This window comes from Halichoerus grypus, chromosome 8, assembly GCF_964656455.1.
Source record: "Halichoerus grypus chromosome 8, mHalGry1.hap1.1, whole genome shotgun sequence".
Taxonomy (NCBI): domain Eukaryota; kingdom Metazoa; phylum Chordata; class Mammalia; order Carnivora; family Phocidae; genus Halichoerus; species Halichoerus grypus.
This window is the reverse complement of record NC_135719.1, coordinates 149,721,364-149,743,699: the sequence shown is the minus strand read 5'-3', so window position 1 is coordinate 149,743,699 and position 22,336 is coordinate 149,721,364. Positions and strand designations below refer to the sequence as shown.

General features: G+C 59.8%; 2 protein-coding genes across 16 annotated transcripts in view; one reads left to right on the top strand and one right to left on the bottom strand.

The window, feature by feature from the left end:
- The first annotated feature begins 181 nt into the window (after window positions 1–181).
- XRCC3 (X-ray repair cross complementing 3) lies at window positions 182–14,791 on the top strand. 5 transcript variants are annotated; one of them, XM_078054278.1, is made up of 9 exons: window positions 323–570; window positions 1,008–1,073; window positions 3,250–3,855; window positions 5,672–5,809; window positions 6,104–6,316; window positions 10,545–10,699; window positions 12,753–12,965; window positions 13,112–13,158; window positions 13,270–13,601. In XM_078054278.1, the coding sequence occupies exons 3-9, from the start codon at window positions 3,801–3,803 to the stop codon at window positions 13,463–13,465; spliced, it is 1,017 nt and encodes a 338-aa protein (XP_077910404.1). In that variant the 5' UTR covers window positions 323–570; window positions 1,008–1,073; window positions 3,250–3,800; the 3' UTR covers window positions 13,466–13,601. The 5 variants fall into 5 exon arrangements, with proteins under 5 accessions (XP_035957567.2, XP_035957566.2, XP_077910404.1 ...); XM_036101674.2 differs by lacking the exons at window positions 323–570; window positions 13,112–13,158 and adding an exon at window positions 182–302 and having other exon boundaries at window positions 13,270–14,791; XM_036101673.2 differs by lacking the exons at window positions 323–570; window positions 13,112–13,158 and adding an exon at window positions 275–311 and having other exon boundaries at window positions 13,270–14,791.
- KLC1 (kinesin light chain 1) overlaps window positions 11,615–22,336 on the bottom strand; it is a 58,583-nt gene continuing 47,861 nt past the window's right edge. For 3 of the 11 annotated variants that reach the window (XM_036101663.2, XM_036101655.2, XM_036101658.2), the window contains 2 exons: window positions 12,257–12,326; window positions 11,615–12,047 (listed from right to left, as the gene is read on the bottom strand). In XM_036101663.2, coding sequence (XP_035957556.1) covers window positions 12,291–12,326 — 36 coding nt within the window. In that variant the 3' untranslated portion in view covers window positions 11,615–12,047; window positions 12,257–12,290. Of the gene's footprint in view, window positions 12,048–12,256; window positions 12,327–15,082; window positions 16,957–18,017; window positions 18,085–21,815; window positions 21,947–22,336 lie in introns of those variants that run through there. The other 8 variants (XR_013440847.1, XR_013440848.1, XM_036101651.2 and 5 more) reach the window with 4 other exon arrangements.

Sequence of the window (22,336 nt, the reverse complement as noted above, 5' to 3'; positions counted from 1 at the left end):
CGCCCGGCTCGGAGAGCGGGCCAATCGACGCCCGGGATCCGCCCCATCGCTGCGCTTTTCCCAATTCGCGCAAGGGCACCTCCCCGGCCACCGGGCGGTCGGTCACCAATCGGCAGTGAGGACGCGCTCAGGCACGCCCCGTCTCCTGGGGACGATTGAGACTTTGGATTGGTCAGTTAGTCTGCGACGTAGCGCTGCTTCCTCTCTGATTGGCAAATCCGGTGCGGGCCGCCCGGCTCTCATTGGAAAGGGAGGTTGCGGGGGGCGGGGCAGCGCGAGGCGGCGAACGGAGCGCGCGCGCGGTGAGAGTGGTGGGCCGCGGGGGCGCGGCGCGGGGTCGGTGCGCGGTGAGCTGGGCCCCGGCGCGGTCGCGGGTCGTCCGCACAGTCCACGCCCGCGGGCGGGAGGAGGGGACAGCCGGAGCCCAGGCCCTGGCGGGGTTCTGGCAGCTCGGGAGCCGGGGTGCGGAGGCCCGTCCTGGGGGTTGCCCCCCGCAGAGACCCAAGCAGGCCGGCGGGCTGCAGGGCCAGTTGGGGTGACGGCGGCAGCCTGGGGACCGTGGGGTGAAAGGTGAGCGAGGGCCGCACGAAGGTGGGCGTCCGGGTGGACCGCCGTGGAGGTGGGGCGCGTCGCGGAAGAGAAGGTGCGCTGGGCCGTCACGTGGGCCTGCAGGAGTCGCTGGCGAGAACGGGGCAAGCGGTGCCGGGCCTGCAAAGGGAAGGGGTCCCCGGAGAGGACAGGGTCCTGAGAAGGGCCGCGGACCCAGGAGGCCAGGCCGGCCGGGGCAAGGCCGCTCCCTACCAGCGGCCCTGGGATGAACCAGCGCTCATCGCCCCCTCCGGGAGGGGAACCCGGACTAGATGGCCACCCGGAGAGTGGGTGGGCTGCTCCCGCCGGGACGACACACACACACGCTGCCCCCCAGCCCCGCCCCAGGCAGGCCGGCCTCGGGATCACCGCGTTGTGCAGTGTGGCCGCTGAACGGTTCCTGCTGGATTTGTTCACAGGCGTGCGGGCCGCAGGTTGCGGGCGGGACCTGGACCCCCTGCCGGCCGTAGGACCTGAGCTTGTCGGTAAGTGGCTGCCGCGTCCCTCTCCCGGTCAGCAGGGCGGGCAGGTGATCTCGCCCCCTGAGGTCTGAGCGAGGCCGGACGTGGGAAGCGTGCTCAGAAGCGTCCTGAGAGCGCCGGAGTCCCAGCACCGGGGTCTTCCCGCACTGCCCTGCCTGAATTTAGCCGAGCTTGGCCAGAGGCGGTGGCCCTGTTCTGCGGGAGGGGAGGCCGGCCCGCCCCTCCCCGGTTACGGCGTCCGGCCCTGCCGCCCAACCTGCCGCTGAAGTGGGATTCCAGTAATTCCTCCGCACAGGTTCACTAAAGCGGCTTGAAACGTGAGTCTTGCTGCCCAGAGTGAAGGTGGGCCAGTCCGTGTGGGGCTCCGCGCGCTCCGTGCGGCCTGGGTTAGCCGCCGGGTCCCAACGGAGTGTCCTGAAGCCGGAGACAGTGAGTCCCCCTGGCCTCCACTCCGGCAGGAACTGCTTCAAAGTCACGATCCTAATGGTTCATGCAAACCATGGCTTCTCTCCGGTAGCTCTGTTCCACTCACCCAGTGGCACGTGATGCTCACTGTGCCCCGTAAACAGTAACCGAAACGCTCCAGGAAGCTGCCCCGGCCTGCAGCTCTGCGTGGGCACAGGCCCGGAGGATGGCTGGCTCAGGCCCGAGCCCTCAGGGAGGCGGGGGACAGGGCGCCCACCTGGAGGCTGTCTGTCCAGCCCCCGGGCCTGTGTCTGGTTTACGGGGGCTCCACCCGTGGTCCCTCTGCTTCCCGATGCCCTGTTCCTCCACCACGTAAGCTTGAGGCGCTGCACTCACCCGGCTTGTTTTCCTGCCCTGTGTCGAGCTGCTCCTCGGGATCCAAGTTTTGTATCCGGGGAGCTCCCGGAGGCGGCAGCCCCCTGCCAGCGTCCCTGGCTCCACACGCACAGCGTGGGCAGCCTCAGCCAGAACCTCGCTCACCCGGCCGTCCGTCTTCACGACCGGACCCCAGCCCAGCCTCTCGGCTGCCTGTCGCATCAAGGCATGCCCCCGGGGCTTTCCACGGGTCCAGGGGAAGGACACACACGCACGCGCACACACACACACACGCACACACACGCGCGCGCACACACACACACACACTCTCTTTCTCCAGAATTTGAAAACCGCAAGCTTGGCATTTCGTCCGGGTGTTCTGCTGACCTGGAGGTGGTTTTGGGTGGTGGCTCCCTGCGTCACCTCTTCCCGTTCTTGTCCTCAGGGCTCCTGAAGCTGAGCTCCCTGCCAAGCCAGGAGGGTGCGCCGCAGCTCCTTTGACAACTTACTACTTTTCCTGCAGATGATATGCTCTTTCGTATTTGCTTTCTGTCTTCAGGAATCTAACCTCACACCTTCCATACACTCAGGGTACCTTTTGGAGCTCGTCACAGTCCCCATCGCCTCTCCCTGCGTGTGGCTGGCCCTGGGGCCCTGCGTTCAGGCGCCTCTTTCTAGCAGAGACCCAACCATCCTCCAGTTTGCGGTCCTGGTGGCCTCCGGGGGGCTGGGGCCTCTGCGTGTGTCCTCACCAGTGTCAGCAGCTCTGGCGTGGGAGCGCCTGCCACAGGCAGACGTGGGACCCGGAGCGTGAGCTCCTTCCTGCAGCGGCTGTCCTGAGCCCGCGGTGCGGTCACACCTGGGCATCAGGCTCCACAGCCACCCCAAACTGGTACTGTCAGTTCTGGGTGCCAGACCTGTTTCCCTGACCGGCCTGTGAATGGGACGGTGCGAGTGACCTGGTTCTCTAAGCGCCCAAATCAGCCTGATGTTGTCCACATCATAACACTCGGAGCGCTGCAAGGGCAGGTGACCTTCCCCTCGGCGGAGGCCTTGCTGGTGGACATCGGCACGGGGTTCAGCGGGCCAGCGTGTGGCTGCGGGCCTTGGCGTTCCTGCACCCACCCTGGTGCACCCCCAGCCCTGCTGATCTGGGGGGCTTGCTTCTGCGTGGCCCTGGGCTGAGTGGGGCAGCCAGCGGGGGTGGGGTTGGGCTCCTGTCCCGCAGCATTTAGGGCTCAGGCCAGGGAAGGGCTGCTGGTCAGGGGACGGGTGCGGGCTGCAGGGCAAGGGTGGGACAGTCTCCACTGTCCTCCGCTGAAACAGCTTGGTAGTCAGGGAGGTTCCAACCCGCAAGCATCCTGCAAGATTCAAAACTCACTTTTCCCATTCTGGCCAGATCCTCCACGGAGACACACTTAGGGGAGATGGAACTGGAGAATGCAGAAGACACTTCATTACCGCGAGCCCAGTGCGTGTGATCTCCAGCTGTCTGCGTCAGCCTCACCAAAGAGGCGGGTCGAGGCAGGGTGCTCATCTGGAAACCAGGTCCCTGGGCCAGGACTCGGGCCGGAGCACGTGCTCATTTTTAACCCTTTCTGCAGGGGACAGAATGGGCCTGCCTTGTGTAGCGTGGGCCTTTAGAATGCAGGTGACCTGGGGGCACTTCTTCAAACACATCACTCTGTGGATTGGAATTCATGGTTTCTAAGTTACCGAATGGGGGCTCTAACAAAAGCATTGCCTTAGACTTACGTCAGTGGTTTTCCTGGTAAAGTCTCTCCTGCAACCTCGGGGCTGACGGTGAACCCCTGTCTCAAAGGGGACTGCATACCCAGGCCACCATCACTCTGCTGTGCTCGGCTCCTGGGCAGCTTGCAGTGACAGCAAGCACATTGGAATTTGTGTCCCTGAGAAGTTACTCGTCTTTGTGGTCAACCTGTTGAAGAAATGGATTTGGATCAATTGGACCTGAATCCTAGAATTATTGCTGCAGTTAAGAAAGGTATATTTATTGATGTTTGGATCGAGTAGATATGTGAAATGTATGGATGTACGTGTACACAGTGCATGAAAAACAAGTTAACAGTATTGCCTGTCCAAGTCCTCCCCTTCCCCAAGACAACTGATCCTGATTAGAGACCCGTGCTGGAATGTGTTGCAGGTTTTTCGGTTGTGTGTGTGTGTGTGTGTGCGTTTCACTGAGGACTTTTTTAAAGTTCATTTTATTTTCATCAAAGGTAATACATGTTTATTGTCTAAAAAGTGAAAGGGAACTACTTACACCACTTATGATTTTATCAACTTCTTTTGTATTTACATACATCTGGGTTTCTAAATAATGTGCTTATGTTGCTGTGTTCAATTTGTCAATGTCAGGGATTACTCACAGAGTGGGTGTTACACTGATGAGGACTGGCTTGCTTGTGCCCCCACTTACTCCACTCCTCCCCCCACAGTTGGAACGCAGTTTGGGCCATTAGGGTTTTGACTGGGGACATGATGACTGCTGCTGAACTGGGAGGTTAAGATTGTTTTCTTTCTTGTCCCATCTTTGTTATTTTTCCCCAATGTTGTTAGTTGCCTCTTTTTTTCCAATGCTGTGTTTTCTGTGTATGTCTCACTGACTTTCCCCACATTGTCCAGTATGTCCATCAACTACCAGTGCCTCATTTTTAAATGCTCAAAGGGTTGAACAGCTCACCCATTCTGTTTGTTTCCTGGTGCATCCATCCCCAGCTACCCTGCACCAGCTGGCGTCCTGGGACTCCCTTCCATCTCCCCTGTCTCCTGGGGCATTTGATGGGGAAGCTTCAACATTAGGATGCTTGTTGATCATATAACATGGAATCCTAAGTACACGTGGGGGCTGGTGCAGCAACATGGTGATGTCCTACATGGGGGCAGAGTCTTGAGGTCCTGTTCCTTCATCCTTGGCTCTTGGTTTTTTCAGAGCCCATCAGTCGTTTTGCTTTGTTTTCCCTTTCATTCAGCCTGTCCATCTGTTTTAACTGGAGCGTTCAGTGCATACATATTTAAGGGAATTCCTGATACATGTGGGGTTAAGTCTGCCTTATTATGCTGAGCAATTTTTTGTGTTTCTTTTTGTGGTGGTTTTTCATTTTTGGCTTCTGGATTGGTTGAATATATTTTTAGCAAATTTATTTTGTACTAGTTTGAAAGTAATGCATTTATCCAAGCCCAAAATTAATTTATCCACTCTCCTCTCCAAATACCAGACCTTTTGGACACATTAACTCTGTAACCCTCCCCACCTAGCTGTTGCCCACTGGCATTGTAACCCTCATGCATTCTTTGCTGTTTGTCCCACCGGCCATCCCGCCCTCCCCACCATGCCAGCAGTCTGGTACAGCGGACGCTTGTTTGGAACCCGGCTCAGCTTTCCGTCCTGCACCCCTTCCCTCATGCATGGTCCCCAGCCTGCCCTGGAATCATCCTCTAGCCTTGCCTACGTGTAGGCCTGCCCGGCCACAGAAACCTCCTTTCTTGAGAGATGTTTCCGGGGTGCGGAACTGGGTTGCATCCACTGCTCTGGGCACCTGGGAGAGGCCCCTCTCATCTCTGACTCCTGCTACTGCAGCTGTGAGGTGGGGCTCCCCCAGGCCCCCTTCCTCCTCCTTGCTGTCATCACACTCTACCCAGGGGCTCCCAGAGCCTCGGGGAGTGGATGGATCAGGCCCCTGCCCGCCGGGTCCCCAGCATTAGAAGACAGCATTCCTGAAAACACCTGTTGTCGTCGTCGTGTTGCCTTGTGTTACCGTAGTCTGAACTTGCCCTATAATTTATTTGTATAATTTCAGCCAAACTGAAATCAGTGAAGGAGGTTTTGCATTTTTCTGGACCAGACTTGCAGAGACTGACCCGCCTCCCCAGCCTCGACGTGCAGCACTTGCTGAGAACGGCCTCCTCACACCTGCAGGGGAGCCGCGTCTGCACAGGTTCGCACGGAGAGCGTCAGGATGGGGACCTGTCAGGTGGCGGGGGGGGCCATGGGGGCCCTCGCTTCCGAGAGTCCGTTCTTGGGCCAAAAGAGATGGGACCGAGCCAAGGGGCGCGGGAAGCAGGGGTGAGTTGGCAGTCAGAGCCCGGAGCCCCCAGGTGCCCACAGAGCACTGCAGCGGCCGGGACCGCCTCCTGCCTGCCGGCTGGCACCTCATCCACCCACGTGACCGAGGTCACCTGTCCTTCCACCACGTGGTGCCTGACACCCCCCCCCCCCCCCGCGTTCACAGCGCTGCATCTGCACCAGCAGAAGCAGAGGTTCCCCGCGCAGCACCAGCGCCTGAGCCTGGGCTGCCCCGTGCTCGACGGCCTTCTCCGCGGCGGCCTGCCCCTCGACGGCCTCACCGAGCTGGCCGGCCCCAGCTCCGCCGGCAAGACCCAGCTGGCACTGCAGCTCTGCCTGAGCGTGCAGTTCCCGCGGCAGCACGGAGGCCTGGAGGCCGGTGAGTGGCTGCCCCTGGAGGCGGGCAGAGTTGGGGGGGGGGGTCCTGCCCAGGAGTTGGGGGGGGCCGGCAGTGCCGGGGCCGCACTCCACAGAGGCTGCGCCAGACGTACCCACGGGATCTTCCCGGTTCCATCTTTCTCTTCACGTCTGCTGTCGATTCCGCCCCCGGGGGGCAGGGTCCGAGGGCTGCGGCACTGCAGCCTGTCCGCCTGTCCTCCTGTCCGCCTGTCCGCCTGTCCGCCTGTCCACCTGTCCGCCTGTCCTCCTGTCCACCTGTCCTCCTGTCCTCCTGTCCACCTGTCCTCCTGTCCGCCTGTCCGCCGTCGGAGCGGCCCGCCCACCTGCGCCTCCTCCCTGGTATCCCCTCGAGGGCTGTGGGCCTGGCCCAAGGGTTCCTGCGACCTCGTGCACACACGCTCACACCACCAGCCTGCACACACGCGCTCGTGCACACACGCTCACACCAGCTTGCACACACGCTCACACCACCAGCCTGCACACCCGCGCTCGTGCACACACGCTCACACCAGCAGCCTGCCAACTCTTCGGTCCACAGAGGCAGAGCCGGGCAAGCAGTATTTCGCTCTTCTGCCCCGCGCGGTGGGGGCGGGCGGGCCTGTGCTGCGTGGCGGGGGCCGGGCCGTGCTCCTCGCATTGCTGTGTGTGGCTGACATGTGCACGGGCTACGCGGTAGAGGGACTCTTCCAGGCTGCCTGCGTGAGTCACTCAAGCGTTCAAAATCTAAATTGTTTTTCCTAAACGTGAGGTCACCGGGGTGGCCGTTGCCGGGTAGCGGCCTGACGCCCCTCGGTCCCGCCTCGCTCCCGGGCTGCTCACAAGCCGGCGGCAGCTCCAAGCTCACGTGCGCGCCCCGCTGCCCGGACAGGCTGGGCCACGTGGCGGGCTGGGGAGGCGGCCGGGGCCAGACGTCCCGCCCCGGTGACACGCACCGGGATCATGCGCAGGGCCCCCCGCGGGGGCGCCGGCAGCAGGCCGCTCGGTCTGGAATCTCTCCCGCTTCCCGTTAGCACCGTGAGCTCTCGTGGGGGGCAGGGTCTGCGCGGCTCCCATGAACCCCCCGTGTCTGGCGCCGGCCGGGTCTGCTGGCCACGGGCAGGGGCTCCCGACCACGTGTGGCGCCTGCTCACACCTGAGGCGGGCGTTTGTGTGTCACTCTCGTCCCTGCGTCTCTGTGCGAGGTGCAGTCCGGGAGGGCCTAAGGGCCAGGCGCCTGGTGCTGGTGCTGGGTGGATGGACTTGGCCTTGGAAGCGGGTTGTCCGTTTACCCCATGAAAGAGGCACGATGATGCCCAGCTTGCGTCTGCTCAACCAGTGTGTCTGCGGGGCCCTGTGCGGGGGGTGCTGCGCCCGAGACGGGCCGGGTGTGGAGCGCAGGGCTGGCCGTCCAGTCCTGATCCTGAAGCTCCAGCCTGGTCTCCTTCATGCCACGATGGCCTGCAGCATTCGGGCCCAGCAGAGCCCTCTTCTCCTGGATGGGTCACATGAGCAGTTACCGTCGGCATCTGTGGCCAAGCTGGGTCCGTACTCAGGGCGGGCCTGGCCTGGGGGAGCGGGAAGGGCACCGCGAGGTCGGGTCCTCGGAGCTGCCTGGGCGCACCCCTCCTGGCGCCGGATGCCCTGAAAACATCCCGCAGCGGAGCCTGTGTCCCCCACTCTGGGACACGGCAGGCCCAGCGTGGCCCCTCAGCTGCCCGCACGCTCGCTCGAACCCCGGCCTGAGGTGACCCTGCCCCCTGGAGAAGCCTGCCTTGTCCACTGCTGGTCTGGGGGTCTCCACCCCTCCACCACCGCCATGCCACCCAGGGGCCTCTCAGTGACAGCCACGTCACGCCACGCGGGCTGCGCTGGGGATCAGAGGCCCGTGCTTCCAGCTCCTGCACGGAGACCCCCACGTCTGCCAGACAGAAGCAGGGACGCCAAGAGCCAGGAGCTGGTGGGCATGAGGCTGTGGGGAACCGAGCTGCTGGGTGGCCAAGGAGGCTCTGGGGACGTCCGTCAGACGCCGGGCTACGGGCCGGCCACACAGGCTTTAGCCCCGGGGAAAGGAGATGTGACCACAGTGGCAGGGGGGACCCGGAGAGAGCCGGGCGCGTGTCCCGGGCCCCGAGGTGGCCCCGAGGTTACTGTGACATTAAATGTTGCATCCAAGATGACCATTTCCCTGACAAAATAACTCCTTTAACCCAGTGAGATCTGAGAGCCCTAATTTTGAAAAGGATGGTGAAGACACTCTGGACTTATTTGAATCCTGCGCTTGATGGAGCCCCCTCTCTGCCTGGCCCGTCACCATCTGCCGGGGCCACCCTGGAGAAGCCACCATGGCCTATGGCGGGTGGGGGCAGCGCGGCGAGGCCCTGTGCCTCTCCCAGCCACACACCCAGGGGGGTAAAGGGGCTTTGGGGCTGCGCAGACAGGCTCGGTTCCACGCTGAACCTTCCGTCCAGCCCGCTCTCCCCAGACCGGCCAGGACGGTCACACCCAGCTGCCCCCGGGGCGGACAGGGTCAGGGGCTCGCCTTGTCTGCAGGCACTTCCCGAGGGATGGTCTGGAACGTGCCCGGGAAGGTTAAGGAGGTGCTGATGGTCAGGCGCTCGCTAGGCTTGGTGGTTCTCGTCCCGCCACGTGTCCGTCTCTTAAGTGTGAAATTCTGCCAAAACACAGTTACGTCAAAGTCAAAGCCAGGCACAAACAGGGTGCGTGTGCATACGTGGTGCGGGTCCTTTGGTTCGTCCGGTTCCCCTGCCTGAGGCTGTGCAGCGACCGATGCGGGTGAGGGACCGAGTCCGCTGGGGGCCCTGGGGGGCAGAGCCAGCTCTCCACCAGAACACCAGCTGTTTCTTTTTTTAAAAAATTGAGATGTAGTTCACATACCATAAAATTAAAACGTACAATTCAGTGCTTTTTAGTGTATTCACAGAGCTGCGTTTCCAGCGCTACTGCCTAATTCTAGAACATTTCACGGGCCCTCCCCGCTGCCCACTGGCAGTCCCGGCTCCACTTCCTGCTCCGGGGTTCGCCTGTTCCGGACGCCCCGCGGAAGTGAGATCCTAGGTCGTAACCTCGCGGTCTCTCTTCCCTCCCTCGGCACGATGTTGGCACGGTCGTTACGTTGGAACACGTGTCGTACTCGGTTCCCTTTTCCGGCTGAACAATATTCTGTTGTGTGTCCAGAGCACGTTTGTTCGCCCATCCACCCGTCCATGTGACGTGGCTTCCACCTCGTGGCTTTTGTGGACGGTGCTGCTCTGAACGCTGGCGTCCGTGGCTCGTGCCGCGTCCGAGCGGGTGAGGGGCCGCCAGCCGCCATGCCAACCCCATCAGCGCACTGTCCTCGCCGACGCTGGACTTCGTGATCTGAGCCACCGTCGTGGGTGGGCGGTGGTCCCACGGTGGCTTTGAGCTGCGTTTCCGGATGACCGAGGGCGTTCGCGTGTCCTCACGGGCCCGTCGACCATCTCACGTCTCCTGTTCAGACCCTTTGCCTGGTCTGACTTGGCTCGTCTGTGGTTGGGTTGTGAGAACTCTCCGGAGGACGTGGCTGCGGGACTCCTCCCAGACACGGAATTCCCTGTATTTCCTCCTCTCTGTGGGGTGTCTTTTCGTTTTCTCGGTGGTGCCGTGTTGATCAAGTGCAGCTTCTCTGCCTCTGCTCACTGTTGGTGTCGCATCTGAGAATCCAGTGCTGAATCCGAGGTCCCGGAGGCTTCCCGTGTCTTCTTCGGAGTCGGGTGCCCTGGCAGCACCTGGCCTGCAGGGACCCAGCTGTCCCAGCGCCATTTGGTGGAGAGACCATTCTTCCGTTGGACTGTCCGGGGACCTTGGTTGAAAATCAGCTGCCACAAACGTTAGGGTTTACTTCGGACAGCCCCCAGTTCCTTCTAGCTGTGGGCTTGGGGTCCGTTCCCCGGTGCGGAGATCCAGGCCCGGGCCGGGCTGCTGCCCCAGGGTGTCCGGGCTTCTGGGGACGCGTGACCCGCTGTTTGCCGACTGGCTTTTCCAGTCACACACACACATGGTTGTCACCGTGCAGGCCCGGGTGGAGCAAGGAGCCGAGAGCAGAGCCTCTGAGGGATGGCCCCGCGTGCTCAGGAGGGCATTGCAGGAGCTGGGCCCTGGTAACTCCGCTCACTTCCACTCCAGACAGGCTGGGGACCGGCCCGCGGGGTGGCATCCTGTCAGCAAGGAGGGGCCCTGTGTCTCCCCAGGGGCCGTGTACATCTGCACGGAGGAGGTCTTCCCCAGCCCGCGTCTGCGGCAGCTCACGGCTCAGCAGCGGCGCCTGCGGACGGACGTGCCGGGAGACGTGGTCGACGGGATAAAGTTTGGCAACCAGATCTTTGTTGAGCACGTGGCCGACGTGGTGAGTGTCTCTCTGGCCCTGAGTGCCGAGGGGAGGTCGGTCCGGTGGGCAGGGCCACACACGAGAGCCCGGGCCACCCGCAGTACCCGTCAGCAGACACGTGCCTGCACACGCGGGCCACACATTCAGAGCCACACGATCCGGCACCTGAAATTCCGGTCGGACCCGGCATCCTGTGGGACTCGTCACCCCCACGCACAGGGAGTGGGGGGGGTGGCCCCGCGGGCGCAAGGGTGCCCAGCACGGCGCCTCCTGCCCTGACCCGCGCCCCCGGCCATGGTGCTCAGTCCCCTGGAAAAGGCCGCAGCTGCAGGGGGCACCTCCCACCGGCCACCCCGTGGTGCCCGCTGCCCACACGACAGGGCCTGCGGTCCAGGCCAGCCGTCCCAGCCAGAGCAGTCTGTACTGGGTTTTATTTCTGCCTCTGGCGGAGCAGAAGCCCCCCATCAGGGCACAGGAGCCCCCCCCGGGGCACAACCTGGCCAGGGCCTAGCAGGTCCCCAGCCCCAACAAGCCCCTCAGATGGCTGACTGCCACCTGGCCACAGCACTCGGGGGACAGATCTGGAAGCATCAGCAAGTGACATGTCCCTGCCGGTGCAGAGACAGCAGTGGCGGGAACCCCCAGGGAGGGGACAAAGGGCTGGGAGGTCAGGGCAGGTCCAGCAGGCAGGGGGAGCGGAGCTGTGGCCCGGCCGGCTGCCGCCGTAGCGCACTGAGGCGGAGGGATGGAGGACGGCGGGAAAGGACCGCGGGAAAGGTGGCAAGTGAGGACACAGCAGCACGCCGGAGGAGAGTACGGCAGGCCTGTGCGTGGGGCCGGCTCCGGGCACGTCAGCAGCGGCCGGCAGAGCCCCCCCGATCCCGGTGCGCCTCCCCCCGTTTAAGGACTGTTATAAAAATTACAAGCAAAGGGTAAGGTATATAAACTTTTAATTTTTAAAAAATGTACAATGAAACCTATCTCACACAGCTTGGGGAAGTAGCACGGTAAGCGCGGCCCACGGGGCCCGCAGCCACGGCCTCTTCCACGGAGGGTCAGGACACAGGTGGCCTGCGGGTCTCCCGGGAACCGCGGCCCAGCAGGGAGGCCGCGCCCACCCCGCCATCCTGCAGGGGCCAAGCGTGGCCATGGCTTTGCGAGCGACGCGCGTCCCGACGAGCAGTGCGGTTGTTAGTGGGACAGTGTGCTCCGTGGCACGGGGATACGGGGGGAGACGAGGTTAGTGCTGCAGGCTCCCGGCTGCAGGGCCCTCCAGCCTCGGTGGCCGTCCCCCAGCTGTCACAGGGCTGCCCCGGGCGGCACACAAGCAGCGTTGTCCTGGGTCTTCCAGGCCGGGGTGGCTTCACTGCGAGAGAGGGCCGCCGTCAGGGCCAGGGCCGCCGAGACCCACGGTGGCCTAAGTGGTTCCGAAGACAGCTCTGGGGGCGGAAGGCTTCCAGCCTCCTGCCCAGTGTCGCCAGGAGGCCGGGGGGGGGGTGCCAGTAGGGTCCCCACCTGCCCAGCCCCCAGGCACCCCCGGAGCCCCCCGCGGGGACAGGGACGGGGGGGACTCACATTACCGCTGGCGTCCTCGAGGCCGCTGCTGCTGTCATTTTCCACAGAAAGAGGCTCTACCGGAGACGCCCTAGAAACGGAAGCACAGACGGGGCTTCGGTCAGGGGACCGGCCAGCGCGCGGTCACTGGGCACCAGGGCCCATGTCCAAGCCGCAGGGCAGCCGGCTCCGAGGGGCAGAGCCCGGGGGGACTTCACAGTACGGGCGGCCCCACCCCACTACCTCCTTCCTCCCTGCACCAGGGGCTGCTGGGCAGGGGGCACGGCCGCCCCCACACCCGCCTGGCAGGACCGTGGCGGTGACGAGTCAGCCTCGCGGTGTGGCTGCGTCCAGACTCAGTGCCTGGCATGGGGCCACGGAGGGAGCAAGGCCCGGTCACTGTGATGGCCCCACCGGAGACGAGAAGTGAAGGGACAGGTGTGAGGGGACCCTCGGCACAGGGCAGCCGGGGAGACGCCGACGGCACGGGCGGTGACGCCACCCCCTCGGCTTCCAGGACACCCTCCTGGAGTGTGTGACGAAGAAGGTGCCCGCGCTGCTGTCTCGGGGGATGGCCCGTTTGGTGGTCATCGACTCCGTGGCCGCCCCGTTCCGCTGCGAGTTTGATGGCGCGGCCTCGGTCCCCAGGGCCCGGCGTCTGCAGGCACTAGGAGCCGCCCTGCGCCGGCTGAGCTGCACCTTCCAGAGCCCGGTGCTGTGCATCAACCAGGTGGGCCGCCCCCGCCCCCCCCCCCCAGACGGCAGGTGTGCTCGGCTTCCATCTCAAGGAAGCAGCTCGGGGAGGGCAGAGCCAACCACGCCAGGGTGGGCAGCGTGGGGTCCTCGCTGCCGCTGACCCCAGTCTGCACGTTCCAGGTGACAGAGGCCACGGAGGAGCAGGGCACAGCACCCGGGCCACAGGGGTGAGCACCAGCTCCCCAGCCCCCACCCCCACCCCCGGCAGGAGGGCCGCCAAGTGGCGGTGGGACCCCTGTGGTTTTGTAAGTAACGGTTGGGCCTGTTTCCTGTCTCAGCGTCTGGGACGAGCGCGTTTCTCCAGCTCTCGGAATGACCTGGTCCAACCAGCTCTTAATGAGACTGACGGTCAGCCGGCGCCGCCCCGACCGCACCCTGAGGGTGGTCTTCGCCCCTCACCTGCCCCCCTCGTCCTGTTCCTACACCGTCAACGCGGAGGGAGTGCGAGGGACTCCTGGGACCGCGTCCTGCTGACACGGCACTGTGGGGCGGCCGCGGGTTCTGGCCCCGCAGGCACGGGGGGGCTGACGACCCCGCACACCCATCGCTGGGTCAGGATGTGCTCGACGCTGTTGGCCGCACCTTCTCCACGGCAGGGAGGCCGTGCGCACGGATGAGCTGCCCGACGAGGCCTCCCCACATGCCCCATGCCCCCCGTGCTCACCATGATGCCTGGCACGGTGGGCCCGGGACCCCCTCGCCCCAGCTCGCTCTCCGCCAGACTCTGCCCTAAGTAACTCCTCCACGTTGGTGCAGGTCTTCTCCACAGCCCTGAGGACGGGGAGTTACCGTCCTTGGTCTCAGGGACACTGAGGCAGAGCAGTCCAGTGACTTGGCCATCCCCCCCGCAGGTCCACGAGCCGGACACTGCCCCGGGGCTGGTGCCAGAAGACAGGCACACGCCTGACCCAGTACTGGGGGTGGAGGCAGAGGTCCCTGAACTGGGCACACTCTTTCTGTTTGGACATTTTCTAGAGCAGAAACATTCATTTGTAGTTTCTATCCCCTTGTTAAAATAGTCTGTGGCCCTCAAAAGGGTAAGAATGGCCGGTATAAACAGGAAAAAGGTCTTTTAGGGCTGCGATTTTATAAAAGCCTTTCTGCAAGTGCAGGGACTTCACACCAGGAAATAAACCATTTTATTTTCGTAATTAAATAATAAACAATCCCAAATTATTTTCTAGGCAAATCACACTAACAGTGAGGAAACTACAATCCAAGACAGAGTGTACATGTGGCAGACGGGCCACCCCGGGGGGATGCACACCAGTGCTGGGGCCCCTGCCCACCCGTCCCAGAGGCACACCCCTGCAGCAGGGGGGTCTCCCCATGACGCAGACGGCCCAGACGCCCGGGCCCTGCACCAGCCCCTCTGTCCCATGCACTCCTCAGTGCTGTCAGGCAGGCCGCACAGACCTGGGGTCCCCCCGCCCCGAGGGTTCCCCCCAGGACGACGGGGACAAATGTGGAACAGTGCGCGTCTTTAGGCCTGCCCCCGTCACACGCAGGATGCTGGTGCACCCTGACGGGACGCCCTCCGCTGACGGGACCCTCACCCTCGGTCGCTGCTTTACCACCTTAGAGTTTTCAGAAGTTTGAGGACCGTACAGCGACTGCTCAGGAAGACGTGCACATAGAAACATCTCATCTCCGTGCTTCCCAAGAACATTCTACAAAGTTATGACGACGGGCAATCTGTTCTATGAACTGTAAACGATGTATTTTTAGCAATATTTATGTTACCATAAACACTGAATTTCTCATTACATGCTATTTCTAGCAGCTTTCTGAACAAACAAATGATAGGAGTTTTTTAATTCCAGGAAATAACGGACTCCCTCCGATACCGTAACTACAAAGCAAGCAGCACAGCCCGCTGGCCCCGTGAGCTGCCGGGTCGGCTGCCTGGGGGGAGCCGGGAGGGTCGGGAGGGTCGGGAGGCCAGGCCTGCCACGGCCCCACCCTGACGACCCGTGGCCGGGGCTCTGCGGACTGCGGCCGGCTGTCCCCCTCCTGCCTGTCCGCTGGCCGGGGCTCGAACAGGACGGGAACGATGCACAGTGGGTGCTGACGCTCTAAGGGTCGCCTCACCAAGAAAGGAAAACGTTGCGGACGAGGGACAGCCACCCCCCACTGCTTCGCTCTCCGAGGACGTTAAAATCCACACAAGACTTGAGTGAAGTAGTGATAACCAGGCTCGTTTCTGTTTTGATACAAGTTCAAAAATCAGCACAGATTTCCAGGCAGTGTCCCCCGAGACAGGAAGGTTTCTTAGGACCCGCTTTAAGGAGGCCGCCTGGCTTCTCTCACCCCGGCCACACTCCTCACAGCCCCACAAGGCAAGCGCGGCCCTCAGAGAACCAAGCGGGGCGATCTGACCGAGGCCCCCGCACGGCGGCCCGTTTCCACCACCTGAGAGCGGAACGGTGAATCCCGTTCGCAGCCCCATGTTCTCCAGGTGGAAGCGTCACTAAGGGCAACGGGGTAGGTTTCCAATGCACTGGATCCACTTCGCGGCCCGAGGAGCACCGGGGACGGAGGGGAGGGGGCGGCCCCGGGGCCCTCCCCGGCAGCCACACCGCGCCCTGGCAGCCCCCGCGCCTCGAGGGCACAAGGCCTCTGCGGGGACGCGGCTCCCGCGTTCTCTCGGCTCGAGCGTCTCACAACCTGTCCCCTGGAGAGCGTTTACCAAGTCAGCTCCTGGTCCCTCGGGCCAGCCGGGCACTGCGGGAAGAGGCCGGACGCACGGGCTCCTGCGGGCAGGACAGAGCGCCGGTCCCTGGGCGGGAACAAGCGCACGGCCACAAACACCGGCGGGCGAGGCCACATGCTCCTGTGGTCTTAAATGATGGGACATTTCTGAGCAGTTTCCAGCCCGCAGCCCCTGAAGGACACGTGCAGTATGTGGAGGCCCCCGGGCGACCCCTCAGGGAGTCCCGGTGAGCACGTACCCCGCAGAGTGCAATTCAGGAGGGAGACGTGGCTGAGGACAAACAAGGGCATGTACCCTTGCGGTGACACCACCGAACATTAAAGTCACAAGCAGGAGCACACCACAGGGACGCCCTGAGTTTCTCGATCCCCCTCATCTACCTGCTGCGTCTTCACGCTCCCGCCCACTGGCCTGGACGAGGCCCTTCTCACCGCCGCTGCCACCAGGAGCCACAAACCCCTTGTCGTCTGCTCAGGACGTTCTAAACCCACCCGGGAGCCTCACGCATCTGGGGGACTGGGCAATGTTCCTGTAAAACCTACCCCGTGTTCCTTAACGCTACAAAGAAAAGCTTTTTAAAAATGAATCCCACATCTCTGCCTGCTCAGCACTCGGGGGCCGGCAGAGGGAAAACGGGCTCCACAGGGTGGGCTCGGGAGCCCGCGGAGCGTCCGGCAGAGCCGTGGAGGGGACACACTGCAGGCGCGGGGACTCAGCAGAGACCCAGACCCACTGGCGTCACCCACTCCCTGAATTCCAGGCAGCACTGCCGGAGCTCATCAGAAGCTTAGTCCAGAAGGGTGCAGAGTTCCAGAGCTTCCGTTTACAGCCCGGATACAGTATTAAAGTATAAAATCGATTCTGGTCTAATGGCAGGAAGGACAAGCATCCGTGAGCAGCAGCCGACCTGAACGTGCTGAAGCCAGCTGCCAGGGCCACCGTGGGCCACCGGGGGCCGCCCTGCCCGGCCGGTCTCACGCTCACGCGTCGGCAGCTCTTGGTCGCTAGCGCCGCAGCGAGCTTAACGGAACTCGGGGCCAAGCCCCACGAGCTGGCGGCGGCACTATCCAGGAAAGGAAGCAAGCCGGGAGGTGGGTCCCCTGCAGAGGGGGAGGGGCGTGGCAAAGCTCGGAGGGTCTCAGTGCTTCGTTAGCCTCAGGGGGCTTATCTAGCTCTGCCTCGGCCCTCAGTGGGCCAGGTCAGTGTGGCTGGCACTCAGAGCTCGCGAGTCTGCCAGACAAGTATTTCGTTCCTGCGTGAAAACACAAATAGGAAAACTGCACTTCACCCGTACTCCAAGGGACGCCAGCGTGAAGGGGTCTCAGGGTCACAATCACAGCGGTACAGCTCTGAAGTCAACACTCGGGCATCCTGATGCTCACGTGCACACGGGCCAGCACCGAGAGGGGTGCGGGACCCGGTGCACCCCAGACCTTTTGGGACGGCGACACCTCTTTTACTCTCACGAGCAGGCGCGCTCCAAGCACACTGGCCAGCACTCCCGGCACCTCACATCTCACCGGGGGCCTGGCAGAAAGCACCCCGGAAAGAGCCACCTCCTGCGGTGCTGGGGGCTGAGGAGGAAGGCCTGCTACCACCCGTGAGCACCCAAGGGGTGAGCAGCTGGGCCGGGGCTGCTAAGAGGTGCAACGGCCAGGACGTCTGGTCGCTGGCGGACGCGCAGTAACTGCTGAGTCAGAAGGTTCTCGGTCCCGTAAGCTCAGCTGCCCGGTCTGCTCGGCACCCTTGGCCGCACCCGACAGCCACACCAGACGTTGAAAAGAAACGGAAAATTAGAAGAAGGTGCCAACGGTTTTAAATGTGAAGGTGACAGGTTCATGCAAGCCTTGGGACACCAAAAAAAGTGCTAAAGATTGGGTGTAAAAGTGACAATATGTCAGTTACATTAGTAAAGGTCTAATAGTTTTAAAACACTGAACAACAGCTTAAATGGACAATGAATTAGTTACAAACTTACCAGAGGCTAAAATCATACAAATTAATACACATTAAGTGACCAAATTTTGATACTACTTTATCAGAATATTTAAATTTTAATTAGCTTAATCAAAGTATTCAAAGATCATGAGTATACTGAGAATGTCCAGATACGCACATTCCCACAATTTATGTCATCAAATTAATGCAGAATCTGGAAATATCATTATGACGCCTCTTTCTCTAAGACCCAGAAAATACTGAAGTGTCCCCCCAAGGCCGTCGGAGGCTGCAGTGGTGCCCGGGAAGGGCCTGCGGCCGCCCAGCTCCCTGCGCTGGGTAGTCAAGGGCACTGAGTGGGGCAGGGCTCCTTACTTGGAAATGGTCTTCAGCGGCCTTGCCGCCCACGTTAAGGACATTCAGGGAACTGGCACGCTTCATGCTGCCAACAGGGCAGTGGACATGCAAAAGGACAAACCAGCGCGTCAGTCAACCAGGGGTGGCAAACACAGCAAAGACACCCCCAAGGCCTCTGTCACGGTGGGGGGAGCCATCCCTCGTGGAGAGCGGGCCTCTCTCGGACTGGGGTGTCTGCCCAGTTCTTAACACAGACGCCCCGCGTGTATCCATATTTAAAGCCCAGTAGAGAAAAAGCACAGTTTCTCTGCATCTGTCTCAGCAAAGTATTCGTCTTAAGTACTATGTGTAAATTCCACGTGTCCTCATACGTCCACAATTTGAAGCCTGGCTCGTGGAGGAGCCAAGAAGCTCTGCCCGCGCAGCCCTCTGGCTGGGCCTGAGTCTGCAGGGCAGGTCACATCAGTTTTAAGAAGGGAGCCTGGAGCCTCCTCCAAAACCCACCACTCACCCTAAGTGACCATGTAAAAGAGAGACCCCTTGAAGCTCAGTATCTACATATATTCGTGTACTTTATGTATTTTTAATATTAAATTTTATATTAAAAGGAAAAATAATTATTTATTAGCAAAATACACTCAGAAGCTAGGATTTCTCTGCTTAGAAACCAAAATTTAAAACAAATTTCATGGCTTTACCTTTAAGGAAACCGAGTGATTTAAATGTGTATTTACTTTTTTCTCCCACTTGACACCTTTAAAATACTTGATGAAATATCCTGCAAATAACCTAAAACCTAAACTTAAATGACAGACAGTCATAGTTACTATCACTGCTTACCACCACCAGGGATGCCCTCAGACAGTAAATCACCTTAGCTTTTAAAGTTAAAATAACTGATATTAATGGTTATTTTTAAGTATCTGCAACAGGAACTGTAACAATAAATTGACCTACGACATGACCAGTACCCCCCAGCACCTGCTCTGAGTTGAAGGGTCAGCACAACCAGACACGGGCACTAAGGCCGGGGTCAGCACCCGAGTGCCCACCGGCACCACGACGGGCACCGCGCCTGCCACATGGCGGGTACTGACCAAGTTCTCACTGAATGAACTACACCAGCAGCCAAAGACCTTAATTCACTTAACCTCAAGTAAAATTCATTCCCAAAATGCGCGAACCGGGACAAACACAACCACCTCATGTATCCTACGTAAGTGCTGCTAGAACTCTGAGCAAGTTTTGTCTACACAGCACTGCTCAAGAACAAAGGATAAGATCAAACCAAACCGCACTGGCACAATTATTATTATTTAAGTGGCCAATGGACTTTTTCTAAGACAGTTACACAACCCTCTTCCTCAAACTCTCTTCCTTACAAGAGCAAGGTAAACAATGTGACTCCTGCCGGTACGTCTCCCCTGACTCTGCGAGCTGCATCCTCACCCTTCCCTCACGCCGCGGGGTACCAAACAGGAAGAACGCCGAGTTCGGTGGTTCTCAAGGTGTCGCCGTAGACCAGCCGTGCGGGCGCCAGCTGCGGACTTGCCAGAAAGGCCAGTGGTGTGAGGGGCGGGAGCGCAGACCCCACTGCATCAGAAACTGAAGGCGGGCCCAGCAGTGTGTTCAAACCCCCGGAGACGCTGATGCTCAGGTCTGAGAACCACCGGCCCAGTGAACAAACGCAGTTACTCTTACCTGGACAGACGATTCAGTTTTATGCATTTTTATGGGAAAAAATTTCTAGAGCCATTTCAGTTTCCATCAAGTTCAGTAAGGTACCACGTCCAGTACCACGCGGGACAACGTGTGCGCACGGGCGTGGCCACACCGGGGAGCGTCCGCACTGCCACGTCCCGGCCGAGACAGGAAGAGGGCACAGGAGGGGGAGAGAAAGCTCCTGAGCTCTGTCACGTGGGAAGGAAGGGCCACGTCATAGGACTCCGTGCCAGAACTGGATTCTGCATTTAAAAAGGTTCAAAACATCCAGAACCTCCAACAGCCAGTGTGTTTGCCCTGGAGGAGCCGAATTACGGCGTGTGGAGAGCACTTCCGCTCATCAGATCCAGCCCAGGAACAAAAACTAAGCGACTATTCAACAGTCTGTTCAGATCCTTACAACGTGGCCCAAAAAATAAATAAATAAATAAATAATCTTTCAAAATTCGGTGAGGCAGATAGTTGACCTATCATTTAGTTCTGTAAATATTTTAAAACAAGCACTTTATCCCCAAGGCAACTCCCTGATGCACATTCACCTGTCGGGTCGCAGGCTCTGGGGCAGACAGGACAGGACGGCAGTCTGCTGCTCAGCCCTACAACCTTCCAGAAGCCCCGGCTGGCTCTCAGCACTGCATCTTCCAGGCAGCGTCACAACAAACGTGTGGAGCTCGTTTAAATGACTCCCTCTACAGAAACAGGCTTGGAAACATCCCTGAGAAGCAGGGTGACAGCCACCCATACAAATCGCTTGTCCTGCCTCACAAGCCATCAAAAACCATGTGCGTCCATCAGCAGAGACGCCTGGGGGGACAGGGCGGACAGCACACCTGGGCCTCTGCTCCCCAGCTGGGGGCTGAGCCTGCAGGGCAGCACCGGGAGTCCAGGGGTCTCAGGAGCTATGCCGTCATGACAGAGACAAGAACGAGACTGGACACCCCTCAAAACAACACAGGAAGCAGCTGGAAGAGCCCCTACCCTCAGGTCTCCGACACGTCGTATGAAGGGACCCCGCTTCCCAGTCTCAGCAGCGGGAGACTTCTTGCCCACAGAAGGGAAGGTGGAGTCACTGTACAACAGAGTTTTACTCAGACTCAATCTTTAAAAAGAAGGCACCACGGGCGCCTGGGTGGCTCAGTTGGTTGAGCGACTGCCTTCGGCTCAGGTCATGATCCTGGAGTCCCGGGATCGAGTCCCACATCGGGCTCCCTGCTCGGCAGGGGGTCTGCTTCTCCCTCTGACTCTCCCCCCTCTCATGTGCTCTTTCTCTCTCTCAAATAAATAAATAAAATCTTTAAAAAAATAAAATAAAATAAAATAAAATAAAAAGAAGGCACCACTTAGGAATTCAGAGTTTCACGAACAGCTGATAGAGCAGTGCCTCTGTGAGAAATGCATCCCAAACAAGATGCTGTTTACATCAGAAATAACCCAGAAACGGGGGCAGATTGTTAACACTCTGGTGCACCTTATAAAGAACAGAATACCTCAGAACCAAATTCCTTCGACAACTTCAATGTTATCGTTCAAAAGACTCTAAGACTCAGGAGTGCACCTTCTTTTAAACACACGGAAAATGTGTTTTTGTTTTTGTTTTTTTATTCCTAAAGAAACTCCTTATACTAAAGTCCTGAATCTGTAATCCTTCTATTTAAAACATTATTCTCCCTACATTAATACCTGTGAGTCTCATATAGTCATGGCTACCGTTATGATTTTAAAGGGATTTTCAAAACTAATTTTAAAGGATTTAAACTAGTACTAATTTAAAAAAAGAAACAGCAGCTCTCTGGAGTCAACACGTGAATGTGCTCAGTGTTTTCCTCCGAAGCTCCCCCTTGTCACTGCTAAGGCTTTCTCTGAACACGCAACACCCAAACCGCAGACTGGCACAGGTTTGTTCGGGAGGCCCCCGCCCTCCTGGCCCCGCCACAGGAAGCTCCGCAGTTCCTTCTCCAGGAAGCGAAGAGACAGGCCGGGAGCTGCTCCAGCCCCAGGGCGGAGACGTGAGGAGCAGCGGGGACGGCTTGGGGAGGAAGGGCCGCTGGGCGCCGCGCGGCGGGGCGGTCAGCAGGGCTGCAGACGGATAATTACCCGGGGTTCTTTGGCTCACTCTCTCGAGAACTTCCTCCCTTCAGCTTCCTAACCAGCTTCTCACTGCTGCGTCTAATTGAAGCCCGGAGTTTGCTAAAGGAACCACTGCGCTTTAAAGATCCAGTGCCATCCTGAAAGAAACGTGAACACATGTGAAACTGCAGACGGTCCTCTCCCGGCCTCCCGAGAAGCAAAGCTGAATGGAAACAAGAATTCACATCACGGTTGACCTACTTGTCTGTGACTTGCTGGCAATACGGTGGCCACGGAAATTACCAGTTGGCCATGTCTATAAATACACTTTAAATAGAAATCTATCCATTCTAAATTTCAGTCAAGATAATCCAATGATCATGAAAAACCTCTGGACATGAAGAAGTTCAAACAAAAAACATCCCCCAAAATCATACTGCTGTTTTGAAACAAAAAAGGTCACACACAGAAAAAGTCTCAAGAAAATTAACGCTGCTTCTTGAAGATCACCAAAACCAAATTCTACGTTTAATAAAAACGGAAGCATC